Raw genomic sequence first — 13,000 nt, 5'->3', positions numbered from 1 at the left:
CTGTAGATTGCTTTGGGCAGTATGCCCATGGGAAAATAATTTTTCCCATCCATGAGCATGAAGTCTCTTTCCATTTGTCTCCTCTTCAATTTCTTTGATCGGTGTTTTATAGTTTTCCTTGTAGAGATCTTTCACCTCTTTGGCTAAATTTATTCCTAGGTGTTTTTTTTTTTTTGTAGCTATTGTAAATGGGATTGCCTTCCTGATTTCTCTCAGCTAATTCATTATCAATGTATAAAAATGCTATTGATTTTTGTACGTTGATTTTGTATCCTGCAACTTTTAATGAATTTATTAGATCTGAGGTTTTTTTGTTTGTTTGTTTGTTTATGGTAGAGTCTGGTCCTGAACTTTTCTTTGCTGGAAGACTTATTATTGCTTTGATCTTGTTACTATTGATTTGTTCAGGTTTCCTATTTCTTTCTGATTCAGTCTTGGTAGGTTGTGTCTTGTAATCTATCCATTTCCTCTAGGTTTTCTAGTTAGTGTATAGTTGTACACAATAGTTTCTGATGATCTTTTGTATTTCTGTGGTATCAGTTGTAATGTTTCCTTTTTCAGTTCTGATTTCATTTAGACCATCTTTCTTTTTTCTCTTGGTTAGTCTAGCAAGTACTTTATTGATTTTATCTTTTCCAAAAACCAACCTTTTGTTTTGCTGACCCTTTTTCTTGCTTTTTGTCTTTATTTAGTTCTGCTCTGCTATTTATTATTTCCCTCTGTTAATCTGGGGTTTGGTTTGTTCTTGCTTTTCTGGTTCCCTGAGGTACACCATTAGATTCTTTTAAAGTCTTTCTACTTTTTTGGTATAGATGCTTATTGCTATAAACTTTCCTCTTAGCACTGCTTTTATTGTATCCCATGGGTTTTGGTATGTTGGGTTTCAATTTTCATTTGTTTCAAGAATTATAAAAATTTCCTTCTTAATTTCTTCCTTGACCCAAGTCATTCATAACCATACTGCTTAATTTCCATGTATTTGTAGTTTCCAAACTTCCTTTTGTTGCTGATTTCTAGTTTTATTCCATTGTGGTCTCAGAAGATACCTAATATTATTTCAGTTTTTAAAAATGTGTTGAGACTTGTTTTGTGTCTTAACATGTGGTCTATCTTGGAGAATATTCTGTTTGCTGATGAGAAGAATGTGTGTTCTGTAGCCGTTGGATGAAATGTTCTGTAAATATCTGTTAGGTCCACTTGGTCTAATGTGCAGTTTAAATCCAATTTTCTGTCTAGATATCTGTCTAATGCTAAGTGGTGTGCTGAAGCCCTCAACTGCTATTGCACTGGAGTCTCTCTCTCCCTTTAAATCTAGTAATATTGGCTTTATATATCTGTGTGCTCCAGTGTTAGGTATATACATGTTTAGAATTGATATATCCTTTGGCTGAATTATCATCACTGAATAACCTTCATTTCTTCTTACTGCTTTTGACATAAAGTCTGTTTTATCTGATGTAAGTATAGCTATTCTTGCTTGCTTTTGGTTTCCATTTGCATGTAATATCTTTATATTCCTTTATTTTCAGTTTATATGTGTCTTCACAGGTGAGATGCATTTCTTGTAGGCAGTATATAATTAGGTCATGTTTGTCTATTTGCCCAATCTGTATCTTTTAAATGGAAAGTTTAACATGTTTACATTCAATATTATTGATATGTGAAGGCTTATTCCTAACTTTATTGACTGACTTCTGGTTGTTTTGTATATCCTTTGTTCCTTCCTTTCTCTGGTACCTTTTATCATTGTGGTTTCATGGTATTCTATAGTGGTAACATTTCAGTCTTTCCTGTCTCTTGTGTGTCTGCTTACCAGTGGTTTTTGTATTTTCATAATAGTAGATATTGTTCTTCACTTCCTGGTATAAGACTCCTTTAAGTAATTTTTGTATGGCCCATCTACTGGTGATTAACTTCCTCAGTTTTTGTTTGTTTGGGAAAGACTTTATTTCTCTTTTATTTATGAAGGATAATTTTACTGGGTGTAGCATTCTTGGGTGGCAGGGTTTTTTTTTCTTTAAGCATGTTGAATATATCATCTCATCCTCTCCTGGACTGTAAGATTTCTGCTGTGAAATCTGCTGTTAGGTCTGATGGGGTTTCTTTTATAGGTGACTAGATGTTTTTTCTTTGCTTTTAGACTTTTCACTTTGTCTTTGACTTTTGATAGTTTGACTACAGTGTGACACGGAAAAAAACCTTTTTGAATTATATACTTGTGGGGATCTTGGAGCCTGTTGTATGTGGATATATAAATCTCTTGCTAGACTTGGGAAGTTTTCACCTATTATTTTGTTAAATAGGCTTTCTAACTCTTTCATTTTATCTTTGTCTTCTGGGACACTGAAAATTCATATATTTGGCCACTTTATATAGTGTCCCATATGCCATGAAAGCTTTAGTCATTCATCTTTATTATTTTTTCTCTATTTTTGTCTGACTAGGTTATTTTAAAAGATCTTCAATACTTCTTCAAGTTCTGGGATTCTTCTGCTTGATCTAGTGCATTGTCGAAGCTTTCGAAGGTATTTTGTATTTCATTCAATGAATTCTGTAGTTCCAGAATTTAGCTCTATTTTAGAATACCGATCTCTTTGGTAGATTCCTCATTCATTCCCTTAATTATTTTTCTGTTTCTTTTTTTTTTTTTTTTTTTTTTTTTTTTTTTTTTGAGACGGAGTCTCGCTCTGCCGCCCAGGCTGGAGTGCAGTGGCCGGATCTCAGCTCACTGCAAGCTCCGCCTCCCGGGTTCACGCCATTCTCCTGCCTCAGCCTCCCGAGTAGCTGGGATACAGGCGCCTGCCACGTCGCCCGGCTAGTTTTTTGTATTTTTAGTAGAGACGGGGTTTCACCGTGTTAGCCAGGATGGTCTCGATCTCCTGACCTGGTGATCCGCCCGTCTCGGCCTCCCAAAGTGCTGGGATTACAGGCTTGAGCCACCGCGCCCGGCCTATTTTTCTGTTTCTTTGTATTGTCTTTCAGAATTCTCTTGTATCTCACTGAGCTTCCTTAGTGTCAATATTCTGGATTATTTTTCCAGGATTTTGTGAATTCCTTTTTGATTGGGATTTGTTGCTGAAGAATTACTGTGTTCCTTTGGATGTGTCACATATACTTGCTTTTCGATTTCTCTGTGTTTTTATGTTGATATTTGTGCACCTGGTGTAACAGTTGCTTCTTCCAATTTTTTGAATTTGGTTTGTAGTGGAGAACGTTTTCCTGAAGATGTATCTATGGTGATGGTTGGAAAGGATACTTGGCTTTGGTTCTGGATGCATGCAGTAGCATAGTCTCTATCATTCCTTTTGGCCATAAATACAGTCAGTGGTATCTGTGGTTTCATTGGTAGATTAGAGTGTGGTTGTCAGTGCAGACTGGTTAAGTTTTGCCAGAAATTGAAATACCAGGTAGGCCAGTCTTCAGGCCCCAGTGTTGGCAGCAGTGGTCTGAGCCTGCTTGTCCTTTGGCTCCAAGGCAGCATACACTGGCACTGGTGTTAATGGATCCACACAGGTAGATTCTTGGGCCTTCAGATGGCTTACTCAGGTATTGGAAATGGCAGCAGTGGGCCAGATAGGTGGGCAAGTTCTTGAGCCCCTGGGCAGCAGGTGTGGAGTGGTGTGGGTGATGACAGTAGCAGTGATGGAAAAATCCCCTGGAACCCAAGTGTTCCATACTAGTGCTGGCAGTGGCTGTGACAGGTTGGGCAGGCCAGTCCCCAGACCTGCAGGTTGCACGTACAGGTTGAAGCCAGCTGTGGTGGTAGCAGCGGATTGAGTAGGCCCAACTTCAGACTCTAGGAGGAGTGCTCAGGCACCACTGGTGATGAACTGAACTGGGCAATCCTCAGGCTTCCCAGATGGTGTGCTTGGGTAGTGGTGGGTATGAAGCTAGGCTGGGGAGAACTGCCCTCGGTGACCCTGGTGGTGCCTGCAGGTGCTGGCTATGGAAGGCAGGGGTGGGGTGATTCCCCAGGCTTCCGGTGGAATGCTCAGGTAAGGGGCAGCAGCAGCTATGCTGCAGTACTGACATGGAGAGTGGGGTTGCTTTCCCTGGGAGTATCCATAGGCAGGCAGTAAAGGGACTGGGCTTCGCTTATACCTCTGCCCTGCGGCAGCTCAGAGTAGTGGTGGTTGCAGGCAGTGGAATTTGTCCTCGGGAAGCGTGAAAATGTGCGGCTGCCCCTCCACTCAGGGGAATGAGGTTGCTGTGTGTGGCTCCTAATTCAGCCTGGGTGAGAGGGCAGGACACAGTCTGGTGGGGGCTAGGCTCTGAAAATCAAACTGTGTTACAGCTGCTTAGGACTTGGAGGTTTGTGGGACCCAGTATGATATCTCTCTGGAGCAATGCCTTCATGAAGTCTCCACGCAGCTCCCTATGTTAGTCTTAGGGTCCATGAGCATCAAGTGGGTCTCCCATGGCTATTATTATTAGGGTTCACAGTGGGTATTTGGGCTGCTGGGTGTCTCACTTCCTCTTTCCCTGCATAGGAAGCCTCTGCAGATTCCTAGCTGATCCCAGTCAAATAGGCTGCTTTTCTCTCCTTCCTTGCTTCCAGAGCTTCTTGTCACTTCCCGTTGAATCCCAGTGTTCTCTCTTAGACGATCTATCTGAAGTGTGACTATCTATGATCTCACTCTCACTATAATATCTCACTATTTTGGTTCCACTCTGTGAAAGAGGTGAGTGCCAGATGCATCTAGTCAGCCATGTTGAAACCATTCATCTAATTCAGCACTTTTTAAGTGTCAGGCACTATTCATTCCTTTTAACAGCTTTGGTTGTACAGACTCTCAATCAGGTTCATTTTCCCCCCTTTTGTTGGAATTTGTTGCCTAAAATAGAAACTCTTGTTTGGGGATAAAATTTACTCCTCCCTTTAAGTTACCACTTTCCTCCTTTTTTTTTTTTTTTTTTTTTGAGATGGTGTCTCGCTCTGTCACCCAAGCTGGAGTGCAGTGCCACGATCTTGGCTCACTGCAACCTCAGCCTCCCATGTTCAAGCAATTCTTCTGCCTCAGTCTCCCAAGTGGCTGGGATTACAGGCATGCACCATCACACCCTGCTAATTTTTTATATTTTTGGTAGAGACAGGGTTTCACCATCTTGGCCAGGCTGGTCTTGAACTCCTGACCTCAGGTGATCTGCCCACCTCAGCCTCGCAAAGTGCTGGGATTATAGGCATGAGCCACCAAGCCCAGCCCACTTTCCTCTTAAACATACAATTTTTGGAGGAGAGTCAACATCTTTAGCAAATGATTGGCCTGAGATTAAGTTACTGGGTTTTGTGTGTGTGTGTGTGTGTGTGTGTGTGGTTTTACCTTGAGGACAGCCAAAGTTGCAGCATTAATACCAGGCAGCTAAAATGCAAATTTAAAAATCTGCCATCTTTCAAGCCAGAAGAACCAGGAAAAGGAGACTGGGAGCAACAAGAACAGTCAGAGAGTGAGGGGATGGGGAAAACCTGGATACAGCTAGAGAAAGGGAACCCATGGAATTATGATTCCATGTTTAAACTCAGTCTAAGTCTCTGGCTAACCCCTGTACAATATGGGCAAGAGAAACTGAAAGCAGTTTACAACTGAGGCTTAAACTAAAGAAAATAATTAAGATCCACTGTCCTCCTGTAGGTGTGATAGTCTTCAATTTGGATCTAAACAAGTGAATTGACTGTGAAAAAAGGAACACCAACTCTTTTCTAATCAATATAACAGAATCTAGAATCCATCATACCATTCGCAATGTCCAGAATATAATCTTAAATTACTTGACTTACAAAGAGCCAGGAAAATGAATTATTCTCAATGGAAGCCAATCCCAAGATAATCCAGATGTTGATTTATCAGATAAGGTTGTAAAGGATACATAACCATGTTAAATGAGTTAAAGAAACGTATACTTGGCCTGGGCAACATGGCAAAACCCCATCTCTACAACAAATACAAAAATTAGTCGGGTTTGGTGGTATGTACCTATAGCCTCAGCTACTTGGGAGGCTGAAGTGGGAGGATCACTTGAGCCTAGGAGGCAGAGGTTGCAGTGAGCAGATTTCACCACTGTACTCCAAATTGGGTGACAGAGTGAGACCCTGTCTCAAACAACAACAATAACAAAAAAAAAAGGAAGAAAAAAATATATACACTTGCAATCAATAAAAAGATGATAAATCTCAGCAGGAAACAAACAAATGAAGATCAGGCACCGTGGCTCATGCCTGTAAACCCACCATTTTGGGAGGCTGGGTTGGCAGATCCCTTGGGCCCAGAAGTTCAAGACCAACCATGGGTGAAACTCTATCTCTACAAAAAATACAAAAAAAAATTAGCCAGGCATGGTGGCATGCACCTATGATCACGCTACTGCCCTCTAACCTGGGCAACAGAGCAAGACCTTGTCTTAAAAAAAAAAAATAAGAAAATTTTAGAACTGAAAACCATCTGAAATGAAAAAATTCACTGGACAGGCCTAAGAACAGACTGGAGAAAATTGAGAAAGTGAACTTTAGGACAAATTAATGAAAATCATTCAATTTGAAGAGAGAGAAAAACAGAACTGAATATTATGTTAAATTAAAGAAGCCCGTCACAGAAGATCACATATTGTATCATTCCATTTGTATGGATGTGTATAATGGGCAAATCTATAGAGACTGAAATTACTATAGTGGTTGTATAGGGTTGGAAGGAATGAGTGAAAGTACTGCTAATATGTTCAAGTTTCTTTTTGGGTTGATGAAAAGATTCTACATTTAGATTGTGGTGATAGCTGCACAACTCAGTGAATAAACTAAAAACCACTAAAACGTGCACTTTAAATGGATGGATGTTATGGCTTTTTCGGTTTATCTTAAATTTAGGATAACTGAAAAAAAAGAAAACCTCAAGGACGCATGGGATAATTTAGAAAAGTCAAATATATGAGTAATTGAAAATATATATATATGAGTAATTAAGGTACCAGAAGAAGCAGGGAGGAGAAAGAATATGAATAAACTAGGCAGAAAAAAATATTTCTTTCTTTCTTTCTTTTTTTTTTTTGAGTCAGAGTCTCGTTCTATTGCCCAGGCTGGAGTGTGGAGTGCACACTCACGATCTCAGCTAACTGCAACCTCTACCTCCCATGTTCAAGCGATTCTTCTGCCTCAACCTCCTGAGTAGCTGGAATTACAGGTGCCCACGACAACGCCCGACTAATTTTTGTACTTTTAGTAAAGACGAGGTTTCATTGTGTTGGCCTGGCTGGTCTTGAACTCCTGACCTCAGGTGATCTGCCTGCCTCAGCCTCTCAAAGTGCTTGGATTACAGGCCTGAGCCACCATGCCTGGCCCAGAAAAAATATTTCAAGAAATGATAGAAAAATTCCCTATTCAGTAAAAAGGAATTTACAAATACAAAAGGCTCAGCAAGCTTCAAATAGGAAAACTGTGAAGTGAACCATGACTAGACATACCACAGTCAAACTGCTAGAAACCAAAAAATCCTGAAATTAGTCAGGAAAAACAGCATATTATATACAGGGAAATGATTTTAACAACCACAGAGTTTCAATGAAAGCAGAGATGATAGTGGAACATCTTCAGGCAATGAAAGGAAAAAAAGCTGTTGACCCAGAATTTCATATCCAACAAAAATGTCCTTCACGAATGACAACGAAATAAGGACATTTTCAGATAAAGAAAAACAAAGGTAAATTATTACCATCAGACTCGCACTATAAGAAATGTTAAATCAAGTTATTCAAGGAAATGATACCAGAGGAGAGGAAAAAGATGGCATTGCCAGGGAGAAATCATGAGTTTAGGAAGGAAATTGTGGGTTCAGTTTTTGCTATGTTGAATCTGAAGTACTTGCAGAAAGGTTAAGGCTAGGATTATAGATCTGGGTCAACACAAGCAGAATGAAAAACAAAACCAAACTGGTACAGATGAAACTGTCCAAGAAGGTATAGGTTGAAAGCAAAAAAAGGCTAAACACCAAATCCTGGGCCTTGCTAACACTTCAAGCTAGGTAAAAGCAACTATGAAAGAATAAAGAGAAAGCAGAAGGAGTACCAGAGGGAGTGGGATATCACAGATTCTAAGCAAATACTTTTACTGGAATTTTATAAACACTAAAAGTGTAACATATTATAAACACTAAAAGTGTAGCATATTATACAAGCAGAAGAAAAGACCTGGAAAGTTTCATGCTTTCTGATAGTTAGATAATAACCTTAGCAAGAGTGATTTCAGGAAGAGGGCCAGATGTGGAAAATAGATTAAACCAAATTAAAGGAGATGGAAAATATGTAACAGTAACTAAAAGAGAACACAGGGTTAAGATATTTGGGAAAATAGGTCACAGGCATTCTTGAGTCTTTCCTAAGGAGAAGCAGCCAATAGAGAGGGAGAACTTGAAGATATAGGGTAGTGGGGATACATGCGATGGGGGAAGGTCTTGGGAAGAATCAAGAATGTTTCTCAATTTTAGCTACACATTGGAATCCCTTGAGGAACTTTAAAAAAATAAATGCCTGGCCCACTTCCAAGAGATTCTCAATTAATTAAAACTTGAGAATGATGAGAAAGAAGGTTCAAATATAGGTAAGTTTGTAGGAGAGGAAACAGAAATAAATTTATAATCAATTTTAATTTTCCACTAAGTTCTAATACTTGCCCTTTTGCCACACAAAGCACTTATCTGAGTCCATTTTCTTCGCTTTTAGTTGGTAGATACTTAGGGAAGGCAAATTCCATTAGTATGACTATGCCCAGTTAGGATTATTTGTATCCTACCCAGGTAGGGTGGGAAGAACTGGACCAATGATCTTTTCTACCATGCTACCTACAAAAACCCCCACAAAACACTAAGCATTTATATAATTCCCTGATTGATTATAGACAGATCAATTGATTTAATTTATTTTGAGACTGGGTCTCACTCTATTGCCCAGGCTACAGTACAATGGCACAATCATAGCTCACTACAGCCACAAACTCCTGGGCTCAAGCGATCCTCCCACCTCAGCCTCCCAAGTAGCTCGGACTACAGGTGCATACCACTGTACCAAGCTAATTTTTTATTTTCTTAGATATAGGGTCTCACTATATTATCCAGGTTGGTCTTGAACTCCTGCCTCAAGCCATCCTTCTCAGCCTCCCAAGTTGCTGGGATTATAGGAATGCGCCACCATAATGAGTTCAGATTTTAAAAAAAAAGCATTCATATTTCACCTCACTTTTATGTCTACAATATTTTTGTGACCTAAATAGAATAGGTACTTATCTCACAAAATTAGAAAATGAAGGCCCAAGGAGGTAAAAATCACTTTGCCCAAGAGTCCAGAATAAAACAAAGGGCTTCCACGTTTAGTTGCAAAGGTTTGTCCTATAAGAGGGCTTATGGCTGATGGAGTGAATAGAGCTATTATCTGTTCTGTTTTACCAAAACAAACCACAGGGCTTGGGAGTAGTATCCGATCAGATTAACTTACACTAGAGCACCTATGGACTACTGAAAGCCATGAAAAAAGCCACCTGCCCCAATCTCTAACTCAGTGCCTTTTCTTCTACAGCTCATTGTCATAAGCTGGTTCACATGCAGAGTTGTAAAACTTAAGCAAAAGGACCAAAAAATATGATGTTTTCCATTATTCTTTAGTTAGGTAAATTTTCATCATCTTAACATTATTTTTACAAACTCAGAGTGAACTCTGACACAGGAGTGTAGAAAACTAGAACACAAGCATACCTAACTACTTAAATATGTTAATAAAGTTATGCAGAAATAAGAAAAATCATGCCATAGTTCCCCTTAAAGGTTCCAGTTTCAACTGCAACCACAGTAGATTAAAACTGACTTTCTTAAAAGTCCAAGCCAGGCTGGGCATGGTGGCTCATGCCTGTAATCTCAGCACTTTGGGAAGCCAAGACGGACAGATCATTTGAGGTTAGGAGTTCGAGACCAAACTGGCCGACACGACAAAACCCTGTATCTACTAAAAATACAAAAATTAGCTGGGCGTGGTGGCTGGCGCACGCCTGTAATCCCAGTTACTCGGGAGGCTGAGGCATGAGAATTGCTTGAACCTGGGAGGAGGAGGTTGCAGTGAGCCGAGATCATGCCACTGCATTTCAGCCTGGGCAACAGAGGGAGACTTTGTCTCAAAAAACAAACAACCAGTCCAAACCAGCTTAACCTCCTAAATGGCTCAGGTGAATAAATGAAAACACTTGATTTTTAAAATAGAGTATTTTTTTTAAGTGATAAAGGAGATTGTAATGTCTGTCACTATTATTCAGAGATTTAAGTCAGATTACTTCAGAGACTCCTTTGAAATAAATGTTTGTTGGTCCATTAAAAAAAACTTATTTACTGAGAAGCAAATGGAAGGAGAAAACAAAACAAAAAACAGAAATGAAGAGCTTATTCAGACACCACTGATACATTTTTCCCTAGCTGCTACAGTACTGTGCTGTTATATCACTCTTAAATCTTCCTTGTCCAATTATAACAATAAAATAAACATAGGAAAATCAATTTTAAGTAATAGTTGAAAACATAATAGAAAATTGGACCATTTGGCCGGGTGCGGTGGCTCACGCCTGTAATCCCAGCACTTCAGGAGGCTGAGGCAGGTGGATCATGAGGTCAGGAGTTTAAGACCAGCCTCGCCAAGATGGTGAAACCCCGGCTCTACTAAAAAACAAAAATTAGCTGGCTGTGGTGGCGGGCTCCTGTAATCCCAGGTACTTGGGAGGCTGAGGCAGATGACTGCTTGAACCCGGGGGGTGGAGGCTGGCTTGAACCCGAGGGGTGGAGGCTGCAGTGAGCCGAGATTGAGCCTCTGCACTCCAGCCTGGGTGAAAGAGCGAGACTCTATCTCAAAAAACAAACAAACAAAGAAAGAACAAAAAACGGGCCATTTAAACCAAATACATGATAAATTTTTAGGTAGAAAATCATGTTCAGTTTATCAGCCTTATAGCTCATTTAGATTTTACAAGTAGAGTTAAAGTAACTCTGTTTTACAGAGTTAATGAGTGCCCAGTACAAGGTTTTAACTTCAATGAACAAAGTTAAACAATGGTATTGTAGCTATTTATAAATCTTCACCTTATGTGCAAGATTATAGAAAAATTTACCAAAGACTCTCGACTTTCAGAGACAAGCTAGAGATAATGTCCAGAAGAGTGGGCCTAAAACCAATTTAATTTTATTAAGGTTTTCAGTCATATTAGAATTTTATTTTATTTTATTTTATTTTTTTTTGAGACGGAGTCTTGCTCTGTCGCCCAGGCTGGAGTGCAGTGGCCAGATCTCAGCTCACTGCAAGCTCCGCCTCCCAGGTTTACGCCATTCTCCTGCCTCAGCCTCCCAAGTAGCTGGGACTACAAGCGCCCGCCACCTCGCCCGGCTAGTTTTTTGTATTTTTAGTAGAGACGGGGTTTCACCGTGTTAGCCAGGATGGTCTCGATCTCCTGACCTCGTGATCCGCCGGTCTCGGCCTCCCAAAGTGCTGGGATTACAGGCTTGAGCCACCGCGCCCGGCCATATTAGAATTTTAATCACCTGGCTGGGTGCAGTGGCTCACGCCTGTAATCCTAGCACTCTGGCAAGCTGAGGCAGGTGGATTGCCTGAGCTCAGGAGTTCTAGACCAGCCTGGCCAACATGGTGAAACCCCATCTCTACTAAAAACACAAAAAAATTAGCTGGGCATGGTGCTGCACGCCTGTAGTCCCAGTTACTCCAGAGGCTAATGCAGGAGAATCACTTGAACCTGGGAGGCAGCGAAGGTAGCAGTGAGCCGAGATGGTGCCACTGCGCTCCAGCCTGGGCAACAGAATGAAACTGTCTCCAAAAAAAGAATCTTAATCATCTATGTAGGTAAAGTAGTAACTTTGGTAGGGAAAAGGGTAGAAACAATTATAGGTTCTTATCTCCCCACTGTAAAGAAGGTTAAGGAGATGAAAGAGGATAAGCACAAACCTACCTTTCTCAAACTTAGAAAAGGCAACTGACTTGAGGCTGCACTGATGACCTTTGCACGTTCCAATCAGCTCACCAGCTTTCACATCCCAAAATTTGGCTGTTTGATCACCTGCTGCTGTAACCTTTCAAAAATAAGGTAAGCACAATTTAACAAAGCAATCTCTTATCAGTATTTACCCAGATCCTAATGAAATAAAGTCACTTACAAGTTTAAGTTCACCAGGAACCCAGGCCAGGTCAAAGACGGCATTCCAGTGAGCCATCCATTCTAAACAAAGAAAATGGTAAATATGAAATGTCTAAATTGTATTCTGTGGTAGCCATATTAATAGAAGTTTAAATGCCTGGAAAGCTGTAGTAGTAAAAAGATCAGTAGTCGATCATTAAGAGAAATACAAATCAAAACCACAGTGAGATATCATCTCACGCCAGTCAGAATGGCAATTATTTAAAAAGTCAAGAAACAACAGATGCTGGCAAGGCTGCGGAGAGACAGGAATAGTTTTACACTGTTGGTGGGAATATAAATTAATTCAACCATTGTGGAAGACAGTGTGGCGCTTCCTCAAAGACCTAGAACCAGAAATATCATTTGACCCAGCAAACCCATTACTGGGTACAACATACCCAAAAGAATATAAATCATTTTATTGTAAAGATACATGCATGCATATGTTCACTGCAGCACTATTCACAATAGCAAAGACATGGAATCAACCCAAATGCCCATCAATGATAGACTAGATAAAGAAAATTTGGTACATATACACCATAGAATGCAGTGCAGCCATAAAAAGGAATGATGTCATGTCCTTTGCAGGGACATGGATGGAGCTGGAAGTCATTATCCTCAGCAAACTAATGCATGAACAGAAAACCAAACACTGTATGTTCTCACTCAAAGTGGGAGCTGAACAACGAGCACACATGGACACAGGGAGGGGAACAACACACACTGGGGATTGTTGAGGGGGAGCACGGAGAAGGAGAACATCAGGAAAAATAGCTAATGCAGCTGGGCGCGGTGGCT

At 40.3% G+C, this 13,000-nt stretch overlaps 1 protein-coding gene across 1 annotated transcript in view; it reads right to left on the bottom strand.

The window, feature by feature from the left end:
- DTL (denticleless E3 ubiquitin protein ligase homolog) overlaps positions 1–13,000 on the bottom strand; it is a 67,767-nt gene that overhangs the window by 43,761 nt on the left and 11,006 nt on the right. Inside the window, exons 4-5 of the mRNA XM_033200714.1 lie at positions 12,177–12,238; positions 11,972–12,092 (exon numbers count right to left, since the gene is read on the bottom strand). Of these exons, the coding sequence (XP_033056605.1) occupies positions 11,972–12,092; positions 12,177–12,238 (183 nt within the window). The remainder of the gene's footprint in view (positions 1–11,971; positions 12,093–12,176; positions 12,239–13,000) is intronic.

Source organism: Trachypithecus francoisi, unplaced genomic scaffold, assembly GCF_009764315.1.
Source record: "Trachypithecus francoisi isolate TF-2019V2 unplaced genomic scaffold, Tfra_2.0 Lachesis_group5, whole genome shotgun sequence".
Lineage (NCBI taxonomy): Eukaryota > Metazoa > Chordata > Mammalia > Primates > Cercopithecidae > Trachypithecus > Trachypithecus francoisi.
This window is presented reverse-complemented; position numbering and strand designations above follow the sequence as displayed.